The sequence below is a fragment of the Perissodus microlepis genome, chromosome 8 (genome assembly GCF_051167445.1).
Source record: "Perissodus microlepis isolate ML-2025 ecotype Zambia chromosome 8, ASM5116744v1, whole genome shotgun sequence".
NCBI classification, from domain to species: domain Eukaryota; kingdom Metazoa; phylum Chordata; class Actinopteri; order Cichliformes; family Cichlidae; genus Perissodus; species Perissodus microlepis.
This window is the reverse complement of record NC_140468.1, coordinates 13,958,771-13,981,784: the sequence shown is the minus strand read 5'-3', so window position 1 is coordinate 13,981,784 and position 23,014 is coordinate 13,958,771. Positions and strand designations below refer to the sequence as shown.

At 39.1% G+C, this 23,014-nt stretch overlaps 2 protein-coding genes across 2 annotated transcripts in view; one reads left to right on the top strand and one right to left on the bottom strand.

Annotated features, from left to right (window-relative positions):
- atrnl1b (attractin-like 1b) overlaps positions 1-7,913 on the bottom strand; it is a 72,339-nt gene extending 64,426 nt beyond the window's left edge. Inside the window, exons 1-6 of the mRNA XM_084937680.1 lie at positions 6,773-7,913; positions 4,730-4,813; positions 3,465-3,578; positions 3,014-3,142; positions 2,571-2,779; positions 1,715-1,889 (exon numbers count right to left, since the gene is read on the bottom strand). Of these exons, the coding sequence (XP_084793806.1) occupies positions 1,715-1,889; positions 2,571-2,779; positions 3,014-3,142; positions 3,465-3,578; positions 4,730-4,813; positions 6,773-7,023 (962 nt within the window). The 5' untranslated portion in view covers positions 7,024-7,913. The remainder of the gene's footprint in view (positions 1-1,714; positions 1,890-2,570; positions 2,780-3,013; positions 3,143-3,464; positions 3,579-4,729; positions 4,814-6,772) is intronic.
- A 24-nt stretch (positions 7,914-7,937) lies between these two features.
- Positions 7,938-22,726, top strand: LOC146381599 (cystine/glutamate transporter-like). Its single transcript, XM_084937691.1, has 13 exons — positions 7,938-12,958; positions 16,428-16,663; positions 17,091-17,217; positions 17,295-17,410; positions 18,584-18,709; positions 19,565-19,664; positions 19,835-19,879; positions 19,962-20,085; positions 20,171-20,274; positions 20,352-20,448; positions 20,740-20,889; positions 21,003-21,180; positions 22,218-22,726. The coding sequence occupies exons 1-13, from the start codon at positions 12,621-12,623 to the stop codon at positions 22,280-22,282; spliced, it is 1,806 nt and encodes a 601-aa protein (XP_084793817.1). The 5' UTR covers positions 7,938-12,620; the 3' UTR covers positions 22,283-22,726.
- The last annotated feature ends 288 nt before the right edge of the window (positions 22,727-23,014 follow it).

Here is a 23,014-nt window from a genome sequence, read left to right as displayed (position 1 = left end):
AAAAACAAACTTCGTAGTTGCTCCACCCACCGCCCTTTGTTTTACACAACAATGTACAGTAAAGCTACAGACGCTACATTCAAATTTGCAGAAAAACTATTAACTTAGTCTGATACGATTAAATTAAGCAACTCGCTGACGGATGACAGGAGCCCTCCCACTTTATACTGCAGAGATACCTGCAGCAAGCAGGATGAATACAAAGGGGGGCATGTGGTGTTTCAAGGCTCTCATTATATAATTTTTCAGATTTATAATGAAATTATTGACATTAACACCATAACCGCGTTAACGCGGCAAATCCCCGTTAGCAAGTTAACGCGGATAGCCCCATGCGAGGGCTGCACGGCGTCAACGCATTAGTGCGGTTAGCTCGTTAACGCGTTAGCGGCGTGCAGCCCTCTCACGGAGCCGCGTTAACTTGCTAACGGGGATTTGCCGCGTTAACGAAGTTATGGCGTTAACGTCATATTAACAAGATTAATGCTGACAGCACTAAATGAAATAATATAAAATATTGTTAATTGCATTCTATTATTATTTAAAATATAAAAATACAAGTTTACAATCAAAATGTACATTATTAAAATCTACACTATTATAGTGTCTTGTTTTCTAATATAAGTTTACCTCAAGGTCTTTAGATTTAATCGAGCTGAACGTTTTGCTGTGCTAAAAATCTAGCAGGCTGACAAATGCATACATTACTGTTGGCTGCCATTAACATCCAAAAAAAACACACACAAAAAAAGCACACCTGGTCACATCATCACACATTAGCAATTTAAACAAGGCACTCCAGGAGCAACAGGAATCATAACACCTGGTGATGAACAAACACTGAGCAGATGGTGAGAGCTCGTCTGAGCAACAAAGATGAACCGTCAGCTAAACTGCGAGAGAACTCTGAGCGTGTGCCATATTTCTCAGTTTTTACAGAAGTAGTCCCAAAGAAATTTAAGATGCTGGAGGTGGAGGAAAAGAGGAAAACCACAGAGAAGATTTGTGGATATAGTGAGAGAGGACATGCAGAGAGTTGGTGTGACAGAGGAGGAGGCCGCTAGGGATAGGGAGAGAAGGAAGAAGGAGGAAGATGATCTGCTGTGGCAAAAGAAAAAGAAATCCCAAAGAAATTTGAGTAGGTCTTTTTTTCCTGTGCTAAGTACAGCACATACACAACAATCTGAGACAAGACATAACACGTTAAAAGTATACAGGGTAAAATAAATAAATGCATAAAAAGCACATCGAATATGAACTTTCATTTTAACTGCAAACCTTTCACATATTAAACCAGCGTACAGACACCTAAACCACAGTCACCACTTGATAATTTCAAACGACTTCTGCATAACTGGGACAAAACACACCGCAGCTGTTCTCAATAAGAAGCTGGTGAATAAAGTATAAGACATTCTCTAATGTCTCAGAGTGAAGGGGAATAACTAAAATAGAGCCGTAGCGATCCACAGCACATCGAAGCAAGGCAAAGGCGTAAAGTAGTGCCCCTTGACAGCCCTGCAAACTCTTCCACACCACCATCCAAGTACTTTAAATATTAAATTCTCAATTTGGCCTTCATGAGAGCAGCTTATGCTTAGCCATACATTGTGTGTGAGCAAAACCCCAAATAAGCAATGGTGGTTTTTCTATTCAGAAACACATCAACAACATACAAAGTGAGAATGCTGCTCGAGGAAAAACCTCTACTTACTTAAGAATCATCTGGAATGAGCTGTAGTTGAAAGTGTATCCCCCCACCACCCACATGACCTTTTCTTGCACCATAGCCATATGGGAGGCTCTGGCGAGTGATGTGCCGAAGGGCTTGACGCTGGGGAGGACCCAGAAAGATTCTGTTGACGGTACGGTCAGCGAACAGTCCGGGCCTGCAGGGACATACACGAGAGCAGCAAAAGCAAAGAAATTATAGCTCAGGAACAATAAACACCAACGCTCATATGTACAAAAATCTCCAAAATCAATAATATTATAGTCTCTTTTATATCTGCTCCATGGCAACTTAATATTTCCATGATGCAATTCTTCATTAGCACCTGCCAGCTACTTTCATAATTACTCACTGAAACTTTAAAAAGGAAACAGGCTGCTCTCAAACCTCAAAACCCATAAACAGGGGAGAGAAGAAGTAAACATGTTAGACTGTGCGATCGGAGGCCATGACAAAAAAAAGAAGAGACCTCAGCTAATGAGTCTGTCAAGTTTCATCACGCAAAAGAATTTTGTTTCCTCCAGCTCGAGGCGCATAATAATGCACAGGCCTGATCAGCGTGTTGCTAATCAGCATTACAGTACAACACAAGCTTACAACATAAAACCACCGCAGCCTTGCAGACCGCAGCACACGTGGGAGGAGTCGATCTTTAGTACACCTGATTGCAAAATACGTTGAGAGATGGTGTGATATAAGATTTGTTTTGGAAAAAATTTATTTTGTGTATGCCGCTTCAGAAATATGCCACAGGGTTAGATCAGAGTGAGTAGAGCTGCTCCAAATGACCGTAAGAGGTTTTTTTAGCATCTGCAAAAGATCTGCAGCTTGCTCCCACCTTGCCAGCTGTCATTGCAGACACAAAGCTTCTCCCCTGTGAGGTCGCAGTAGCCGTGGTCAGGGCTGCCGCAGTTGTTTCTGCAATAAGGGATGTCACAGGCTTCGCCTTTCCAGTACTTGTCGCATTCACAGTACACTCTGCTGGCAGCTGAGTTCCCAGGTGTGCACTTCCCGTGGCCGGAGCAGTTATTGGGACAAGAGTTGATCCTGGACAAATATGATTTGGATTAGTACTCCAACACAGACTGAGGATGACTGAGGGGTGTTATCAGTTAGTGGAACAACAAGACTGGAGAGACATAAAAACTGTTTAGCATGTCACTAGAAAAACAGCTATAAGGACACGAAAGCCTGAAAACAGTTTGCTGTCATCTATAATTAGAAAGACACCTAATCATTAGAATTGTGACGCCGATAATTACTCACAAGGTAAGTACTTACGAGTAAAATATTTCAAATCCTGTGAGGTTATAGGCAGCATCACTGAAAAAGTGTAATAGTGCGTAGCCTGAAGTCGTCTCAACCTCAGGAACCGTCTCATTACCTCGTATCTCGGGCACGATGAGACCGCTATAGAGAAACGCAAAAAAAGAATCAGTATTACTTTCTCGAAATATGCACCAGTTCTAAATTGCAAGCAGAAATTGGTAACTCTCTGCAGTCGACTTGAACTTTTGTTGCATGTGTCTGACTAAACAAACACAGAAGAAGAGTCTGGAGACCTTGACTCCAAAATTTTAACAAATTTTTTTTCATGACTTTATTTCATTTATTCTTTTATTTTACAAACCAATACTGATTTGTTAAGAGTGCACACACTTGTTACAATGTGACAGAAGAGTAAAAGTATTTCATCTGTATCGAGGAATAAAGTAAGACGAAAGCGACTCACCTGAAAACAGCAACTAGAGGAGCATATATCGAGTCTCCATCATAGACATACATGTGGTCCCAGCTACATTCTGTGGCAAAGTGGTTGAATCTTAAGCGAAGAACCGCATTTGGACTGAAGAAGAGAAATAACAATAGAATCACGGTTCAGGTTTTAATGGAAGCTAACTAGATTACTGTTTTTTTTTTTAAGTGCTTTTCAGTCTTATTGACTACTCCAATCACTTTTGCACACATTAATGCATATTTATAATGACTTTTCTTGGCAAACAACCCATCATCTTTCATCATTTCCTACACACTCTCTAATATGGGTCGAGTTCAATATCTTACTGAAGGACACTTCGACACACAGTTGACCCTATGATTAGTGAACGCCCCATTAAATCTCCTGAGTCACGGTGTAGTGATGAGCAGCATGCAAATTTATCGTAAGAATTTAGATCAAGGACTGTTAAACTTTTCATTCCCAGTGACCCTGCACAGGGAAGACGCTTTTCCAAGAAGCTCAATCGGTTATAATATTACTTTAGTTGGCTTTGGCCCAACATTATCTGACACAGTGGCCTGACTCAACTATTTCATCAAGATCCCCAGTTAGCTGTCTAATAAGCCCAGTTACAGCAGCAATAACGCCTGGTTACACCCTGAGAGAAGTGAGTAATTTCAATATAGTATGAAGTGTCACAATTCACAGTTTCCATTGCCCTAAGGAGGAAATAAAAGACATATACTTTTCTTTTTCTTTTAAACAACAGAAAATTGGCATATATGTTCCAAAATAATCACCAAATTATTCTGAAGACCCAATGCCTATGGTTTATGGGTACAGGGTAATCTTGGGGATATAGCTTGAGAACCAGCGCTACTTCAAGATGCTCAAAAATGTTTCTTTTTCTATAAAAAGATACCACTGCATGATTTTTTCCGTTTCAGCTGAACCATCTTAGTGAATATAAACTGTTTATTGCAACTGTGGTTTCCTGTCTGTCCTGGAGCAGCTGCTGTTGCCGTGACAATAAATAGCATCAACAGGTAAGGTAAAGGTTATTCTTTTCTCTGAATGATGATCCTTGTTAAACATATTAAACTTTCAAAATGCCAGAGCCAGCCAGCTTTACACTACATTACGTAAGCAACAAAAGCATACCCGTCGCCATAGAGATGCTGATGAGCTCCAATTAACTGCATTAATCAGTTTGCACTACATAATAAATTCTGCATACCCAGCATCTACACAACACAATGATTTACATAAATACTTACTAGCCCTCTATGAGCCAGGTGCACTTGGTTTTGTACTTGTAGTTGATTGGACCATCTGTGAGGTATCCTGAGGGTTCTGTCAGCCTGAAAAATCACAAAATTAAAACAGCACAGTTACATTTGGTTAAATTCAAGTATTTGTGGGGAAGAAAAAAAGATTTCTGACTGGTATGTATATCAGTCACCCTATCACTTTTAAACAGATTTTCAAGGCTGACAGAGAAGTTCTATGCGATTCTGAATTGATATTAAGTTGTAATATCAATCAAATATTTTGTACGCAGATAGGTCTATTGGTGTTTCTCTAAAAAGATGTCTTGTCTGTGTTTGTCTCTGCCCATAAATGTTGACATGGGTGTCCAAACACAGCACAACACACAGTATTCATATCCAAAGGTTCAATTTAAGACCCCAGAAAATAACTGTCTCCCCAAGAAAAGTCCCAGTCAACCAAAACATCCAATCACCTGTCTCCTGAGAAGGTCTTAAACAAATTAGCAGTGTGTCACAATGATAGATGACTTCTAAATGGCCATACATCACTGTCCCATATCAAAAGAAATACGAGTTAAATCCCCCCCACCCCACCCTTATATTTTGGTTAGATTTTTCCACGATAACTGACTAAAGATTGGTTGTAATTCATAAAGACAGAATGATGTGTATGAGCTTCAGATAATAATGCATCATAAAAGCAGACATTAGGGTAAAGATATGGCTGAGGTGTATTTACAGTCTCATAAATAATTCCTGAAGGTGAACACTAAACTCAAGTTAACTATCAAACAGTTTTGGCCGTGTAGGTTTGAGCGTATCCAGGGAAACACTAGTCTGTCCTTCAGCGTATCAAGAGTCTGTGTGCTTTTTATCAACCACACAGCACTAGGCAAGAAATTAATCTGCAATCCACCTTCAAGAAAGGAATTCACACTTGTTGGTGCTAGGCGGCAATGTGTAAATGTTCCTATTCCTAATGATAACAGAGTCTAAAAGATAAAGATTCATTACAGTTTGTGTGTCTGCTGCTGATGGGAGGTTACTACCTGACAGCATGCCTGATGACAACTTATAGCAAACCCAGGGCACATTGAAAGAGGGGTAATTACTGTGATCGAGGTACTTCTGTTCCACAGAGTGCTCCTTAAGTGTGTCAAAAGGTCATTATAAGCGTCTGTGAAGATGAACATCGTTATTATTATATATTGCGAACATTTTAATCTTTCCTCGTTTTGTCACTTTGTCTCTGCCTCCTTCCTTTAGTACTTTGCACACAAGCCTTGACTTAGTGGCCTTATTACTATATAGCCTTGATAACTTCCTGTGCAGATCAGCAGAGGAACAACAGCAGATAAATATATCAGTCACATCCTCAGTTGGATTTTAGTTAAAGCTAGGTGATGACAGATGTTTCCTCGCATCCACTGCGGGCTCCACCTTCAGAAAAATAAAACCCAGTTGTACTCATTTGTTTAAAGATTGTATCTGGAATCCATATCAGCAAGCGAGGCGCGAAGTCAATAATGACATGGTACAGTCATGCTTTTCTACCCCATGCTCTCATGTGTCGACTGAACTCAACATTGCAAAGGCAACATGGCTCTTTACACATTGCCCCCCTTGTGTGGGAGAGAACATGATAAATAATAAAAGGCATGAAAACATTTAAGATCAAACATTTGACAGCATTTGTATAAATAAACATCTATGAACTTTACACTTGAAGGATGCAATGATAAATAATGAATGCATGGGTTTTCTATTACTAAGGCTGGACCTCTTTAAAGTTAATAAAAATGAAGTGAGTTTGCCTGTGGCGTGCAATCACTTTCTCATCAATACCCCCCCCCCAAAAAAAAAAAAGGAAAAAAAAGTTGAGTGAACACAGGTGTGTTTGTCCAGTTAAACGATCCTCCCCGACACTGCTGTTTAATAAAGGATAAACAGCAAGTAGACTGGGTCAAAGTGGTTCCTAACCTACTTTTTGTATAAACAGATCACTTTACAAGCAATCAGACACAGAAATTTAATTTTAAGGGCACTTACTTGAACCTCCCCTGGCAGTGCTGGCACTGGTCTCCCACCCATCCCCGGTCGCAGACGCAGGAGCCGTTGATACATTTTCCAGAGAGGCAGTTCTTTTCGCACGCTTTCGCCGGGGATGCATGAGTGACCAGTACAAAGTAAAACAAAACGTAGACCAACAAGTATCTGCTGATACCTCGCAAATCGCTGTGGATGGTCAGCTTGGGTCCAAAAACAAAGAGTTTAGGTTTACAGTTTCTCCCAGGATCCATTTTCCCCCCTTCTCCACCGAAAACCGGGGCCTTGAGGTCTACTTTGGGAGAAAGCCTCGGATATTTAGGATGTTTTAATTATAACGAAAAAGTCCTGCATATTCGCTGAGTGATGTGCATACTTAAACGAAGGGCTTTAGCTAAGCCTGCTTACAAAGATTTGGGAGAAAATTGGCTAAGAAGTCGCAATGTTAGCTAAGTGTTTACAAAAGCTGCTTGGTTAACCGCATGCATAGATTTGGAGTGGGAGGAATTCCCTTCACCCTACTTCTTGTTGGAAGAACCTAGCTAAAAAGCCGACCATCGATTAAAGCGATTCAAGTAGCCTAGTCGATTAATACTGTGACAAGTTAAATTTGTTAGCATATGTAGCTTATTGGCTGTCTAGCCTCTGCTCGGTAATCTAACGTTACTGCATTGATTCAATACCATTCTCTCCCAAATGCCATTTGAGCAGCCATTTTAATGCGTAAACAATCCCACGGACTGAAAAGGGGATGCACACTTTAACATACGGCAGTCCTTCCACAGGTCGTAACACTTTCCCGGATATTTTCCACAGACGAACAAAGAGGTTGTAGCGTGTGAAGCCCAGGACCCGGAGAGCAGGCTGCCGCAGTGAACATGGATGTGGTGACTGCGATGTGGAAACAGCAGTGCTATTCTTGCCGACCGGAGAGAGCGCTGGGTAAACACTTTGAACTGTTGTTGGTCCTGTTAGTCTATTCCCAAAACGACTGCAGCATCCTTAAACGTATATTTCCTTGGCGACACTGTCTGGTGTTGTGTCCTTGTACTCCAGTGGGGGGGAAACCACGCCGTTGCTCTGAAAACATGACAAGAACTACAGCTGCGATGGATTTGCTAGCGCAGAGACACTAGACAGTTCCTCAGGTTAAAGAAAAACCAAACACAGCCTGCGCATGCGCACGAGAATGGAGTTCATTTAAAGGTAGAGTGTCGGGAATCTTTATAACTAGGCTATGCGGCAATTAAATTCTATTAAGCTTTATAAGGTCAAGCACACTGTTGAGTCCCGCTGACATATTATTTATTCTTAAAGCATCTCACAGGCAGAAGCCAGTAACTTACGGAACAGCTGTCACGTGATTATAATCACTGTTCAAAAAGTTGTTACATCTCTCTCCACGTGTAATAAATGTAAATACTACTAATAATACCTCCCCCCCCCCCATTATTTATGAGATTTCAGCTTGTTTAAATACACAAAACTGAAGCAAAACTTACATGTTTAGGCTATATTTAGTTATTTAGTAGATGTACCGCAAATAATTGAATTTTTTTCCAAACGTGTTTTGTTTTTGTTTGTTTGTTTGTTTATTACTAGAGGTAATATATGCAAAAATACATGTAAAGATAAAAGTAACAGTGGATGGTATGTTGCAGTCACATTTAACAGTCACATGTTGCAGTCCATGTGTAATGGACGGAATTTCTTACATCCCTAGGGGATTCAGAAATACTGGGAATAGTTGGTGTACAAAAGGTCATGCATCAGGTGTAATAAGGCCTCTTTGTCTCCCTTAATGATGGAGGCTGATTGAACAGAGTGCCCCAAGCTATATGTGTACAGTAATTGTACCACTGGTGAGTTGAATTTTAAGGTTTGGCACTCCCGGGTGCTTTTGCACTTGCTGCAGTAGGTGCTGGTGGGTTAAGGGAAAAGCTAAACACAAGTTTGTTTTTTTTTCAAGCTGGATGCTTTACTATAGCTGAGACAGAGAGACTAATCTCAAAGCAGTTCTTCAGGAATCATAAACCTACAGCTGCCTAGGCTGTGTGGACAAGGATTTCTGGTATTAACTGAGCACATACGTGTATAAACCTATTTTTATAGTAGTTAAATTTGTAGCATAATCTTTAGCAGGATCAGTGGATTTTTTTTTTTTTTATTAATTGATTTGCATCCCCTAAATGTTTATAAAATGAATAAAAGCGCTAAAGTTTTGATAACGATGCCACATTACTTTATTAAATTGTATTCATACATTTTGCTATAATTTACTGGGCATTATTATCCTGGAGGTGATGGTGGAAAAACAATTCAGCAAAACTTGTGGTTTGCATATGATTTTGAACAATTTGGTTTTAATAATTTTTCACAGCTCTGCTATGCACGTATAACCTCTGCATTTTAAGTACGTATACTGCCGGATCAATTCGTCTGTAAAGAGTTTATTACTCTCCGACACTCATGGTTGGTAAAATAAATCAGTGACGAGGTCACTGTGTGACCGCAGCTTTTTTTTAAAGTCACTTATCCTTCAAATGTTTGAAGATGCTCTATTGTGACTCTGCCCTACGTTAGATCCAGCCTGCCTCTGTGGAGAGGCACTTGTCTTTGTTTGGGAATGAGGCTCTCTATTGTGGTGACAGCTGCCAAGCTGAAGAAGCTGACACACAGCAAAGTATGCAGTTTCTGGATGCAGCTGTGAAGAGAGTGATATGATAGGTTTACTTTTATTTTTCTATACCATGCATATGGTGATTCATTGACAGATGGATCCTGGTATCTGCTATAGTAGATTTGAAATGCGTATAAAATAGGATGGACATCTACACCTTAACTGTACTGGCATTGTAATCAATAAGTTAATGTTTTAAATCACAATTACACCGTTTTTGAGTTACAACCCTTCAATTTAATATATGTTCTTTGTTAGGTAGATAATTTGTTGGGGAAAAAAGCCACATTTTTGTAGTTTTGCCTTGGTACACCACCACAGTGCAATTTAACTAAATCAATGTTTGAGTTTTACAAAAAGTTTACATTGACTGTTTGCAGCCAATTTTATACAGCCTCTCATTCTCAGAGCCTCAAAATTAATCAGACAACTGCCCGACAAGCAGTTTCACAGCCGGGGGAGACCCCTTCCCTTGTTATTTCATGACAACCATGCAGACAGAAACAGACAGAATATGTGAAGTTCATTCAGAGTGTTGAATTTGCATTTTACAGCTTTTCACTGTAATTTTAAATTTGAGGCCCAAAGAAATGTCAGTGCAACAATCTAGTAGATCCTTAAACAGAAAGAACTCCCTAGGGAGCTCAGCAATAGCAGAAAGTCTCAAAGACTACAGAAGACCACTAAAGTGCATGAATTGTTAACATGGGTTAAAGAAATTACTTCACAACGTCTAACCAAACCAAGGATGCTTAAAAAGACAGGTGTATCAATGACATAGTCTACAATGAAGAGGTAACTTCATGAATGGAAAGACAAATGGCTTTACAAGAAGGTGCAAACTGCTGGTTACACTCAGAACAAGAAAGTCAAATTAGACTTTGCCAGAAAACAGAGTCTGAGTCTGCACAGCCCCCAGAAAGAAAAAAAACTGTTTGGATAGATCAAACCTAAGATTTGCTTGTACTAGGATGATAGGAAGAAAAGCTTGGAGAAAAGAAACAACATGATGGTGGCAATGTGATAGTATGGTCACGTGACTCATGGCCACTAATGTTTATTGATTGAGTGACTGCTGATAGAAGCTGCAGGATAAATTCTGACATGTAAACTGCTATACTCTGCTCAGATTGAACCGAATACAGCAAACCAGTGTGAATGGACAAAAAACTAAGACAGTATAGCCGATGGACCTTTTTTCAGTTGCTGGAGACAAAAAACAGAAAGTCTGAAAGCAGCAAGTCAAAGCAGCTGCAGTAAATTCCCAGCAGAAGATCTCAAGGGCGAAACCACAGCATTTGGTGATGTCGGGCAGTCACTGACTGCAAAGGATATTGATCCAAGTATTAAAACAGTCCTATTATTAAGTCCTCTGAAAATGGAGCGGGGGTTGTGTGAACAGTTAATGCTAAAAAATCTCTTTAATTAAAGCTGGAAAACTGCAATTCAATCACATGATAACTGATTGATTTCAAATCCTTAACAGCAATTGTTTAACAGATTTATTTCTGCACTTCCACAGCTTCACCTGTAGGTGCCACTGTTGCACAGCCACACGTTAAACGAATATTGCAATGTGACGAAGCCTCTTTTAATTAATGCATAATCAACAGCAACACTAAAACAGATTTTGCAATTAGGTTTATCTATACAGGGTGATCTGCTGATTTTCCTTTAAGACAGAAAACTGTGCACAGTTATGCTACATTACGAACAAGTGTAGCATGAAATTCCTCCAGAAACTGACCTTACATTCATTTATACTGCAGTTTACAGCTTTTTCATATTTTCAGACACATTGTTGACTATATGTTGTCATAACTCAGTCATCATTCAAGTACTTGGAAGTGAGTAGCTGAAATCCTGTTTTATAAACTATCAGCTTCATCCCAGTTTGTGTCAGAGTCAGGGTTAATCTAATATGTGTATTTTGGATACTTACAATCCAAACTGTTAGGGATTTTATTCAGAATATAATCCTTTAAAAAAAAATTCTATCAAAACTTTTTCCAGGCTATCAAAAGTCTGGGAGACATCATTTTAGTTGCCTCAAAAAGTATTGCCTTAGAATATCCTCAACCTTCACGCGAGCCACCCAGACTCTTTGAAATCTGAAGAACCACTGTTTATTTTTCAAAGAGGTTAAATCATGATCATACATGAACCAAAAACAATATTATTCAGTTTTGACTTAGATCTCCTCCACTTAAGCCACGGGGAGAGCCTGCTGGCGTTTAATCAGGTGCACGCACCTCTGTGGTGCAGGGAAATAGGCACCATCTCTACAAGGTGTAGTATTTCTGAAGCCAGTGCCCTCTGCATTCTTCTTCTAACTTTTCCCAAAAAACAGGGAGGTAGAGCAGAGTCATTGGGTTTGACTTTTGCTGGAAATTCCCAGACCTAACAGTGAGTAGACGGCACATGGTTTAGACTGGGTTAGATGAAAATGCTCATATAAATGGGAGGTCTTTTTTCAAGGGGATTGAAGTGATGCTTTATGTGTCTTTATATATGTGTGCAAACATGGCCCAAGATTCAATGAGAGTTTCGGTGCTAATTTGGAGCAATGTTGGTGACCTCTGTTCTCTGATTCACAGCCGAGGAATGCTCTTTGTGCTTCAATCAGCAGCAGAACCAAGGAGAGTAGCCTAGTCCACAGCAGCGCCCTTGACTCAAAAGTCACATAAACCTCAGGTGTTTAAAATCTCGCCACTGCTGTTACACAAATACATGCAAATACCTCTCTCTCTCACACACACACACACACACACACACACACACACGCACACACAAAAGGCAAGCATGATGACCCCAAATCATCCGAATCTGAATGTTTAGGACCTTGAACCTCCCGCGCAGTCAGGGCCTTACAAAGGTCTACTGCACAATAGGAATTCCCCAGTTGGATTAACTAGACAGTTCTTGGACACACACAGAAAGAGTGGAGGAGAAAAATGCCGGACCACCCCTGTTTTCAGTTCATGCTGAGCCACCATGCCTGACTCACATTCACACTTTAAACACTCACTGAATGCAGTATGATAAAGGCATGGGTCAAACGATTCAGAACGGCGTTCCGGCACTTTTTGTTCAATCTTATAAGACGTTTAATACAAAATAATGTAAAGTCAATCTTGTTTTTCATGTAGTCCGCCCTGGCCCTTCCAGTGGATGCCATGGAAGCAGCTAAGTCACCACATGTTGTCACCCGCACACATCCTCAGAGTGGTGTCGATGCAAAGAAGATGCAGGGACAAGATGTTTCTTGAAGTGGCGTCTAATTTCAAATGCAACATTTCAAATAGCTCAACGAATATCACCAAAGAAACAAACTGTTCTGTAACATTTGCAACACACTGCGTCTGCGAGCTACCGTTATCTGCAGTTGCTGTAGTCGCAGTTTCCTGGAAGAAAAAGAAAAGTGAGTGTGAGATAAGTTCACACATAGAGATGGAGGAAGACAAAAGAGAAAGAGGTCAGGAGAGGAAGATGGGAGAGTCTCTTCAAAGGTAAGGACCAGAAATTTAAAGCTTATATGTGAACAACAATGAATGCTATTAGATATGTCAGTTTAACCATTAAAATGAAATTTAAATAATATAATGGATCAAAGTAGGCATCCAGATACCTTTAACTATGGCTGACTTACAAGACCGGTTCCTAGAAGTAGTAATCATGAGTAATTGTAATTTTAATTTAAGCTACTGATGTTCTTTCCAAATTCAAACTTTTTACTAGCATTCACTTATTCCCCAAATCCCACTTTAACCACTGGATGAAGCACAGAAAAGGCTGACATCATCTGCTAGTCATAGTTTCAAGCCTAGGATCTGAAAAAAGAAAAAACAGAACGATGTTTCTCTAAAAGAGATTAAAAGCGTTTCCTTAATTAAAAATTGGATTTATTAATGGAAAGAAAAAGAAAGGGTGTTGATCCTACCTCGCAAACAATAATTTGATCAAAGAAAATATATGTATAGGTCACATGACCTTGTGGACACAGACGTCTTTGTTTGATGATGAAGACAATGAAAAATGTCTGTAAGAATCAAAAAAGTGGGCAAAGATGCAAATACATACTCTTTATTCATTATCATGTTCATTCGTCTTAATGTTTTGTTTTTTATGTGATCCATAAACAGTGTGAACAGCACATACAGTCCTGTGAAAAAGAAAGTTTTTACTGGCCTGTGTGAAATCCTGTGAAAAACTGAGTAGCCTACACCCGATGATTCAGTTCAACCATATTTAGCAGCAATAATTTGAAGTAATCATTTTTTTCTCTGACTTTATCGGTCTCTTACATTATGGAGGAATTTCGGCCCACTCTTCCTTACATCACTGGGCTTCAGTTCTTTGAGATTTGGAGGTGTTCATTAATCCGCAGCTGTCTTTGGAGTGTTGCAGCACTATTCTTTTTCAGCTCTTCTGTTGTAGACTTGCTCATGTCCTTGAGATTGCTGTTCCACTAACCCGATTTCAATCAAGATGTAGCTGTTGGACAGATGGGCTCACTTTAACTCTAGAATACTTTGGTATTCTAGAGGAATTCATGGTCAACTCAATGACTGCAAGGTGCCCAAGTCCTCTGGTAAAATTGGATGTCTCGAGAACGGTCTCGAGACCACTTTTATGTGGTCTTGGTCTTGTCTTGGTCTCGGATCCCTCAGTCTTGTCTTGGTCTCGCTGTCTCGGTCTTGCTGTCTCAGATCGACATAGTGGTCGGGAGATTTGGAGTCAACAGTATCCATGACACACAACGTAACGTTCGATAATGTGTCATGCGCAAAAGCATCAGCTCTAAGAGCCGTGCTTAGAGAGTGCTTTGTAGTGAATCAGAAGAGTCGACTCCCATTGAGCGAGAGCCGGCTCCTCACTTAATTTCCTTTCGCTGCTCAGCTCTCACACAGTAGCTCAGCTATGCTCCAATCCCTCCATATTGTGGCCAATCACATGCGAGGATATAGGATAATATCATTATGTAAAAAACAGAGAGGGTGAGAGACGTGACAGTCAAGTGGAGCGTGGGTCTGTCCTCTCAGTAAGTTGAGTGAGACTGTAGACAGCAGTGAGGAGGGCTGTGCGAGTGCATCGCAAAAACACATAAATATGCCTGACACCCGTAAACGAAGCAGCATCTGGCTGCAGTTTAAAGACTTTTTGTGTCTCAGTCTCGGTCTTGGTCTCGTCTCGACTTTGTCTTGGTCTTGACTCGGTCCGTCTTGGTCTTGGTCTTGTCTTGGTCTCGATACCCTCTGGTCTTGGTATTGTCTTGGTCTTGGTTTAGGCGGTCTTGACTACAAGTCTTTACTCTGGCTTCAAAGCGAGTCCATTACCACTCCACCGCTTTGAAAGTTTTTATGAGATGTCTGTGCTGATATGCTGTATTTGGTTTTCACTCAAATTGGCGCTATACATTATGACTAAACATCTCCACTTGAATTCTGTCTGTCCAAAGGAAAGAAGTCTTGTTGTTTGTTCGGGGAAACAACTTTTCTAACCATGCTGCCATGTTCTTTATAGCACAAAGAGGTTGCACATGCACAGCCTGATCTTGAGTTGAATTTACTTGGACGTCCACTCTTGGGATGCTTGCAGCATCTTGTTAACACACACCTGAGTGCTTTAGACCTGCAAACTGCCAAAACTTCTACTTTCCACGAGGCGGTCACACTTACTGGTGGTCAGTTAAACAAGGGGATTTGTAGCACCTGCTTGTTCTTTACCCTCTTCATTCCTATGGGAACAGTGAATGTGGACTTTCTTTTTCACACGCCTGTAGAAAGTCTAGTTATTACCATTTCTATCTACTAACACATAGTGGCATGGAAGCCTCTCATCTGTCCTAGTTAAGCTGTTAAAACACTTTAGCTATTTTTCTTAATTAATTAATTAATTATTTTTCTGTGCACTCAAACTTTTTCATTTAGAAAAGGAATTATGGACATATAGATATTAAGATATAGGCCCCTAGAAGCTTAATCATACCCTGCCTTGACATTACCAGTGTTAAAACACCATCAGATAAATTGCTTGTTTTCCGTCTAGACTTAAAAAATTGATGATCATATGTTTGTAGTGGTTGCTCCTGGTTTTAAAATTGCAAGACTGTCATCTGTGCTGATTCATGTCAGTAAAATCTACAACTAATCTCTCTGTTATTTTGTATCTTGTTTTGTCCTTCAATCACAATAGCTTGTTCTTTTATAAATACACTGTGTCATTTATCATGTTTGGGACATGTAGGCTTTAACATTTACAATACATTATGTTGACTACACTTTAATCACAAAGGTAATAAATTCTTAATGTAGCCCTTAATATGCTCAGACAGATAGTTTCACAATGCATTAGAGTCCTTTAGCAGCCTTTCAAGTGGATAGTTTATAATGTTAATATTTAAAAATGCAGTCTGCAGAGATGATATAAACCACATTGCTTAGGTTTACACTAATACAGCTTCACATTGTAAACATTTTACTCCCATACTGGTCAAACAATCTTCAAAAAGGTTTATTTAACTTGACAAAGAAACATGAGACAATCTGTAGCTGAATTCTTTTCATAAATTTGTAAATATCAGTGACGTGTTGTGACTTTTACAGGAAGGGAAGCAGTGATAAATGAACATTCTGTAGTAGGTATAGACAAATGAGAACACATAAACTGTGTGAAACTAGAGGAAAATGACAGCTTGTGTGAACCTTGTTGAAAGTAGCTATGTGCAGTCTGTGTAGCTGTTTCTGCAACATCCCAACTCTTTTCTCTTTGAGTCTAAAAGGACTCTGACAAGCGCCACACAAAAGCGTCAAGGCTTAAAGCTGTTATATTTAATGGCTGAAGTTTGGAAGAGTACTGGCTTTGTTCCCTAGTCAGGCTGGACAATGGAGTAAGAGCGAGTGAACAAAGAAAAACGTGTAGGTCGAGGCTAGTTTCTTTCTGTTATAGCTTCAAGCTCATTTACTTTGTGACCTGCAGCCACGGACAAATGGGACACACACAGGTGAATAAAGAGGACAATAACAAGAAGAAGACGGATGAGGAGCTGGTGCACCTTCGGAGGGAGATCGGGCTGCTGCCTGCTGTATCTTTCATCATGGGAACAGTGGTGGGCAGTGGGATCTTCATTGCACCGAAGGGAGTCCTAATGAACAGTGGCAGCGTGGGGCTGTCACTTCTAGTGTGGGGACTGTGTGGGGTCCTCTCCTTGTTTGGTAAGATCTGAATAAAGTGTATTCTGTCTTTTAAAAGCTGTATTTATGTCTCAAGCTTAAAATTCCATAAACTGTAAATTAAAGATGTCAATTCATTGTTTCGTGAACTACACATTTTGAAGCATCGTGTTGCAAGCTTGGTTATCAAAGTTGATCAAAGTTCATCAATAATTACAGATGTAAAAATAAATCTCTTAAGCTGGTCATATTAAGTAAGAGTCTATATTTATTTAAATTTAAATATTTAATAACATATGTAAATATTAAATGTAATAGGTATCTTCAATGTATACATTTGTCTAATAACCACAAAATCTGATTTGAGCCCAAGATGATGATCAAATTCTTTAAAGGTTTTGTCAGAAAGGCCTTTGATTGTCAAATCACAATCAAAAAATTTTCATGTGCTTATTTTCTGTTCTTCCAGGGGCACTGTGCTATGCTGAACTAGGCACCACTTTTACAAAATCAGGGGGTCACTTCACGTATCTATTGGAGACATTAGGACCCCTTCCTGCTTTCCTCCGACTCTGGGTTGAGTTCTTATTTATCAGGTAAGATTATTATTTATCAGGCTAGAGTTATAAAATAGAATCAGCGCTTAATCACTGAAAATATTTTTAATATCCAGACCAGCTGCGACTTCCCTCGTGTCCTTGACCTTCGGTCGTTATGTGGTGGAGCCATTCTTTGCACCATGTGCTGCTCCGACAATGCTAATCAAACTTGTGAGCATCCTTGGAGTGAGTGAGTGGTTTTCAGTTCTCAGTATTGTGCGAAAGTCTTGAGTCTACCTTGATTTCTTTATGTTTTGCTTCCAAATAGACTGTCTTGTAATAATTTTTCTCTAATTTCTTTAGCTGACTCTATGAAGAACAGAAAAGATAACAGGGCAAGAAATTGTATTTTTGCTCTCACAAAGTGATTCCTAAAGTGTTATTAACCAAAAACCTCTCAAGTGTGCAGTGTTTCCTTTAAAATGTTGAGGAAATGGAAAAAAGTGGTTAAAAGAATCTGTAGCAGATGAACAAAATCCAATGAACATGTCCTTAAGTTATAGGAAAAATCCAGCAAAGACTGAGGTATGCATCTAGGCCTTCAGGTAATCCATCTAAAATTCACAGAAGCCGTATTAGAAATGGTCTAAGTGGAAGAGTGTCTGTTACAAAGGCACTGAGGTATGCTACAATACAACTAACTGAAAGTCTGGTTTCATGGAATATTGTTTTGTTCAAATCACTGAGGTACAACAGTGAGTGTCTGAACCAGCTGTAAAACACAGTGGAGGCTCTGTCATGGTTTGGGGCTTGATTTCATGCTGTGATTTTGGGGATCTTGTCAAAATTGTTGGAATTCTGAACACACAAAAGAAACGTCTGACTTTTATAAACCTTTCAATATCAGCTGGAAAGTATCTGACTGGGAATATTTTCATTTTTCAGCTTGAAATGATCCCAAATACACTGCCAAAGCAGTAAAAGTATATGTGAATAGAAAAACACACAATGGAAAATTCAGAGCTCAGATCTGAACTTGACAAAAATCAGCTTGACAGAGGAAAGAAAAGGAGGCAGCCAACATGTAAAGAAGATCTTTGAATGTCCTTCAAGAAGCCTGGGGAACTAGGGAGTTCAAGAATAAAGGTCGGAGTACCTAATCTTTAAAGCTCATTTAAATTGTAAAAACAGGTTTCTGCAATTTTGTACAAACTTGTTTTTCCTATACACTTCCAAACAGAACACATATTTCCATGCGTGCAGACATTTTATTCATTCATCTATTCCCCATTTTCCTAGCAAAATATAAAGAGATGAAGAATGACTCAACAACTTTGCACAGTCCTGTATTTTTTTTACATGTTTGTATTATACAAACCACAATAGTTTATTTTGCCAGTTGTTTATCTTTGTGTCTCTGTAGCATTTCTTGTGGCAGTCAACTGCTGGAGTGTGCACATGGCATCTCACCTCCAGGTCTCTTTGACTTTCATTAAGATGTTTGCTTTAGTCCTCATCATCATCCCTGGCGTCACTGCTTTGGTCAAAGGTGGGAACACGCAATTGTTATTTCTGAAGACACAGACTTCCTAACTGCAAAGATCCACCCAAAAAAAGAAAATAAAAAATACATTGTCATATTTGGAAAGTTAATATACAACACAAAAAGGCAACTTCTACAAAAAAGTAGGGAAGTTGTATAAAATATAAATAACAACAGAATGCAATAATTTGCGAATCAAATTAGACTGTGGTGAAATTTTTCAAAAATGCTGGGCAACAAAAAGCTGAAAAAAGTAAGAAATGCTAAAAAGAACCAGCTTCAGGAACTAATTAGGTTAACTAGCAACAAATAAGTAATATGGCTGGATATAAGAAGAGCATTTTAGAGAGCCAGAGTTTCTCAGAAGTAGAAATGTGCAGAGGTTCACTACTCTGCAAAAAAAAAAAAAAAAAAAATCAGAATAATGTAACATTCTTGCACAGTGGTAAAACATGGCCTTGGCCCAAATTTTTGTTCAATTGAAAATAAGACATTGCTTTTCAGAGACTGGGATTTTCTCAGTTTGATCATTCAATATATTTTCCATGTTCAGTTGTGCACAAAATATGGGTTAAAATATAAGATTTGTAAATTCTTACATTGTTTTTTGTACATTTTTACACAGCAACCCAAATTTTGCAGAATTGATTTTGTACTACTACTACTACTACCACTACTACTACTACTACCACTACTACTACTACTACTACTACTACTAATAATAATAATAATAATAACAACAACAACAACAACAACAACAACAACAACAACAACAACAATAATAATAATAATAATAATAATAATAATTACAATGCATTCAGTTGGTTGTCACTATCTCTTTCTGTATCATCCTTTTTGCAGGAAAGACTGAAAACTTCCAGAATGGTTTTGAGTTTGAATCATTAACATTGGACAGGCTGCCACTTGCCATCTATAATGGCCTATATGCCTACAGTGGATGGTAAGCAAACATATTATATCAGGAGAGCTGCTACAAATACAAACGATTTTAACATGTTTGGGGGGGGTTTACCATAATTTATACAAAACTATTTTGCTTAGATTTGTACAGTCCATTAAATCATACTGTTACAAACTTTAATGCCTGTGTGGTTCCTTGTTTTTCTTTAGGTTTTATTTGAACTTTGTCACAGAAGAGGTCAAAAATCCAAGCAGGTAGATTGCATCTTCATTTTTTTTTCTCAGACCAAGTTGGCTGCAGCTCTTATATCACTCTGTCTGTATCCTGTCTTAACAGAAACATCCCACTGGCAATAATCTCGTCTATGGTGACCGTGACAGTCTTATATGTGCTTGTTAATGTGGCCTACTACACTATGTTGGCTCCCACTGAGCTGCTGCTGTCTGATGCTGTGGCTGTGGTACATCACATTCTGTACTGTATTAAAAAAGAAAATCAGAGCGATGTGTGTACAGAGTTTGTGTGATAAGCTCTCTGTCCCGCAGACATTCGCCACCTGTGCTCTTCAGGGATTGGATTCTGTAATTCCAGTACTTGTGGCCTTATCTTGCCTCGGAACACTTAATGGTGGCATCTTTGTGTCACCAAGGTATTCTGACCTCGTAAAACATGATTACTGCCATCTTTTCTGTGGCTTTGAACTCATGTGAGAGCTCTGTCTTGCAGGATGCTTTTCGTTGGAGCCAGAGAGGGCTACTGGCCACAGATCTTTTCCACAATCCATATCCGCAGACACACACCTTTACCTGCTTTGCTGTTAATGGTAAAGGGCTGTCCACACATTATAAACCAGTCATCTGCATAAATAAATAGTAAAACGCTTTGAAAATAAAGTACAGAAGACAAGGCGTTGGTCAAAAACTCTCAAAGTAGAATGTTTAATTTCAACCAAGAATAAGTCCTAATATTTTATTGTGAATATTTTATTAAATATATTTAAATTGTATATTTAATTCACCTTAAAAAGATATGAGATGATTCTTGATTCTGTGTATTTAATCACTGTGTGTGTAACAGTGACATAAGAGTTACTCTGTTTTCTGTGTGTCTCCAGTACCCACTGATGGTGATCATGTTAATCAGTGGAGATATTTCCCAGCTCATCAGCCTTACCTCCTTTTCTCGTTGGTTCTTCATTGCCATGGCAACCTTGGGGATGCTCATCCATCGATATCGTTTCCCCCTCCACCCTAGACCTTTTAAGGTTAGCATATTGTACTGAATTGCAAAGCCTTTTTGTCTTACTACATGTTAAACTGAACAATTTATTGGTTTGTTTGTTTATGTATTTGCTACATTGTGGTTATTAACATTAAGGTGCCGTTGGTCGTCGCAGTCACCTTCACAGCGGTGTCTTTCTTCATTGTGGGTCTCTCTCTTTACTCGGACCCTTGGAACACAGGATACAGTTGTGTCCTTACATTGTCTGGGGTTCCAGTTTACTACATGACCGTCTACCACTTTTGCTTGCCCCCCACATGGAGGCGTATCTTCAGTAAGTCTCATACTTGCAAAGCATTTGAAGTCCTAGTCCATCTGTCCTGCATACTGTTACACATTCAAAGCATCATGTCTGAGTCTCTCACAGGAACACATGGTTGTTGTGAAAACACTGCGTCACTGCAGTTTTGCCTTAAAATGTATTATCCAGATTATTTTTATGGGGAAGTCTAGCACCTGTTTGCATGTAAAATCTAGGTGGTTTTCCATCAGCTGGAAGTGAAATCATGCAATATGCATACTCATTTTGTTACAAAACATCCCTGTGAATGAGGAAGTTAACGACTGAAATCAACTCCTTGCAGAACACGGACACTTTTATTTGTAGTAGTGCTGAAACTTCTATACTCCTATCACTATCTTACAAATACCCTTAAGTCCAATATAAGAGGTGTAAGCAATAATAATAGAACGATAGTTTAATTATTTATTTATTTTATTTTGAAAATACAGTGACCACAATGTGGATAACACAGGAACCACAAAGTTTTCCAGTTTTCCACGTAATGCACTTTTTATTAAAGATTTGATTTATTAAGGGAAAAATGTTATTCAACAAAGACGAATGAGCCAAAATTCCTCCACAGCGATGTAAAACACTCATTGTCAGTTATCGCAAAGTCTTGATTGCAGTTCTTGCTTCTAAGGGTGGTACAACCAGTTTTTAGGTTTAAAGGGCAACTACTTTTTCACACCAGGAAGGTTTGGATAACATTTTTGCCTTAATAAACAAAATGATCATTTAAATACTGCATTTTGGATTGATTGGTGTTATCTTTGTCTAAGATTTTACATTTTTGAAGAAACATGGGAAACATGTAAGTGTGACCAAAAAAATAAATAGAAGACATCAGGAAGTGATACAAATACATCTTCACAGCACTGTATGTGAAACACGAACCTTGGGCTATTATTAAGTCATCAGACTCTGAGCTGGGTCAGACCATTCTTTAGGAAGACAGAAAGTTAAACATCTTAAGAAAGAGAGGACTTCTTGACCTGTGCATAATACTGTTTCTCCGATATTCCCAGATTATTGCAGCAAGCAGCTGCAGATCCTTCTTGAAGTGGCTCAACAGGAAGTCAAGACATGCTGAAGACCATCCAGATATCCTGCTTTCTACTTATATACTTCCTGGATAGCATCTTGACAGGTTCTAAAATTTTTGGAATAGCAAAGGGAGAAGTTAAACAAAAAGCAAATCCTCTGGTTGAGGAATTTTAGTTAGAACACTGAAAGTGTTAGTTTTTTTCTCAAGGTGACTGCTGGTGGGCTCCTGAAGCTGGCAAGATCTGTAGGAGCCATAAAACATTGTTCTATCCAAAGGCTGTGTTTTATTCCTGTCATGTTTCCTTTAGATCTTTTTTTAAAAGAACTATTGGTTATTTCATGTTTTTCTTTTGCTGTCACTGAATATTTTAGAATGTTTTTCTTTTTAACCCCCCTTTTTGTTTATTTTTTAAATAAATCTTGCTTTTTTTCTCTTCTATATTCACCTACATATTCATATTCTGTGTCTGCATTGAATAAACACTATATGTTCACGTCTTCAAATACCAGAGTGCGTGTCGTGCGTTTTAATCATCTTCTGGAGCATGATCTGCTACTCCGCTTCACATTCCTCCCATACTTCCACCCGGTCACGGTTCTCCCACGGGGATTCTCGATTGTTTAGGCAGAGAACTTCACTTTTCTGCTGCAGGAGAGAACGAGAGAGCTGGAAGGCGACAGGAACTCACTTTCATGTGAGTGCTTATTAGCAGTCAAGGATGCCAATCCAAGATTTGGTAAACAGCAGTTTCTCCCTTTCTGGATTCGGAGGATTTCT

What these genes read in the sequence shown, in the direction of transcription:
- LOC146381599 (XM_084937691.1), top strand. Translation starts at nt 12,621, where the DNA reads ATGCCATGGAAGCAGCTAAGTCACCACATGTTGTCACCCGCACACATC. An exon ending in TGGGGTCCTCTCCTTGTTTG is followed by an intron (nt 16,664 to 17,090) that starts GTAAGATCTGAA and finishes CTGTTCTTCCAG; the next exon opens with GGGCACTGTGCTATGCTGAA. An exon ending in CGTCACTGCTTTGGTCAAAG is followed by an intron (nt 18,710 to 19,564) that starts GTGGGAACACGC and finishes TCCTTTTTGCAG; the next exon opens with GAAAGACTGAAAACTTCCAG.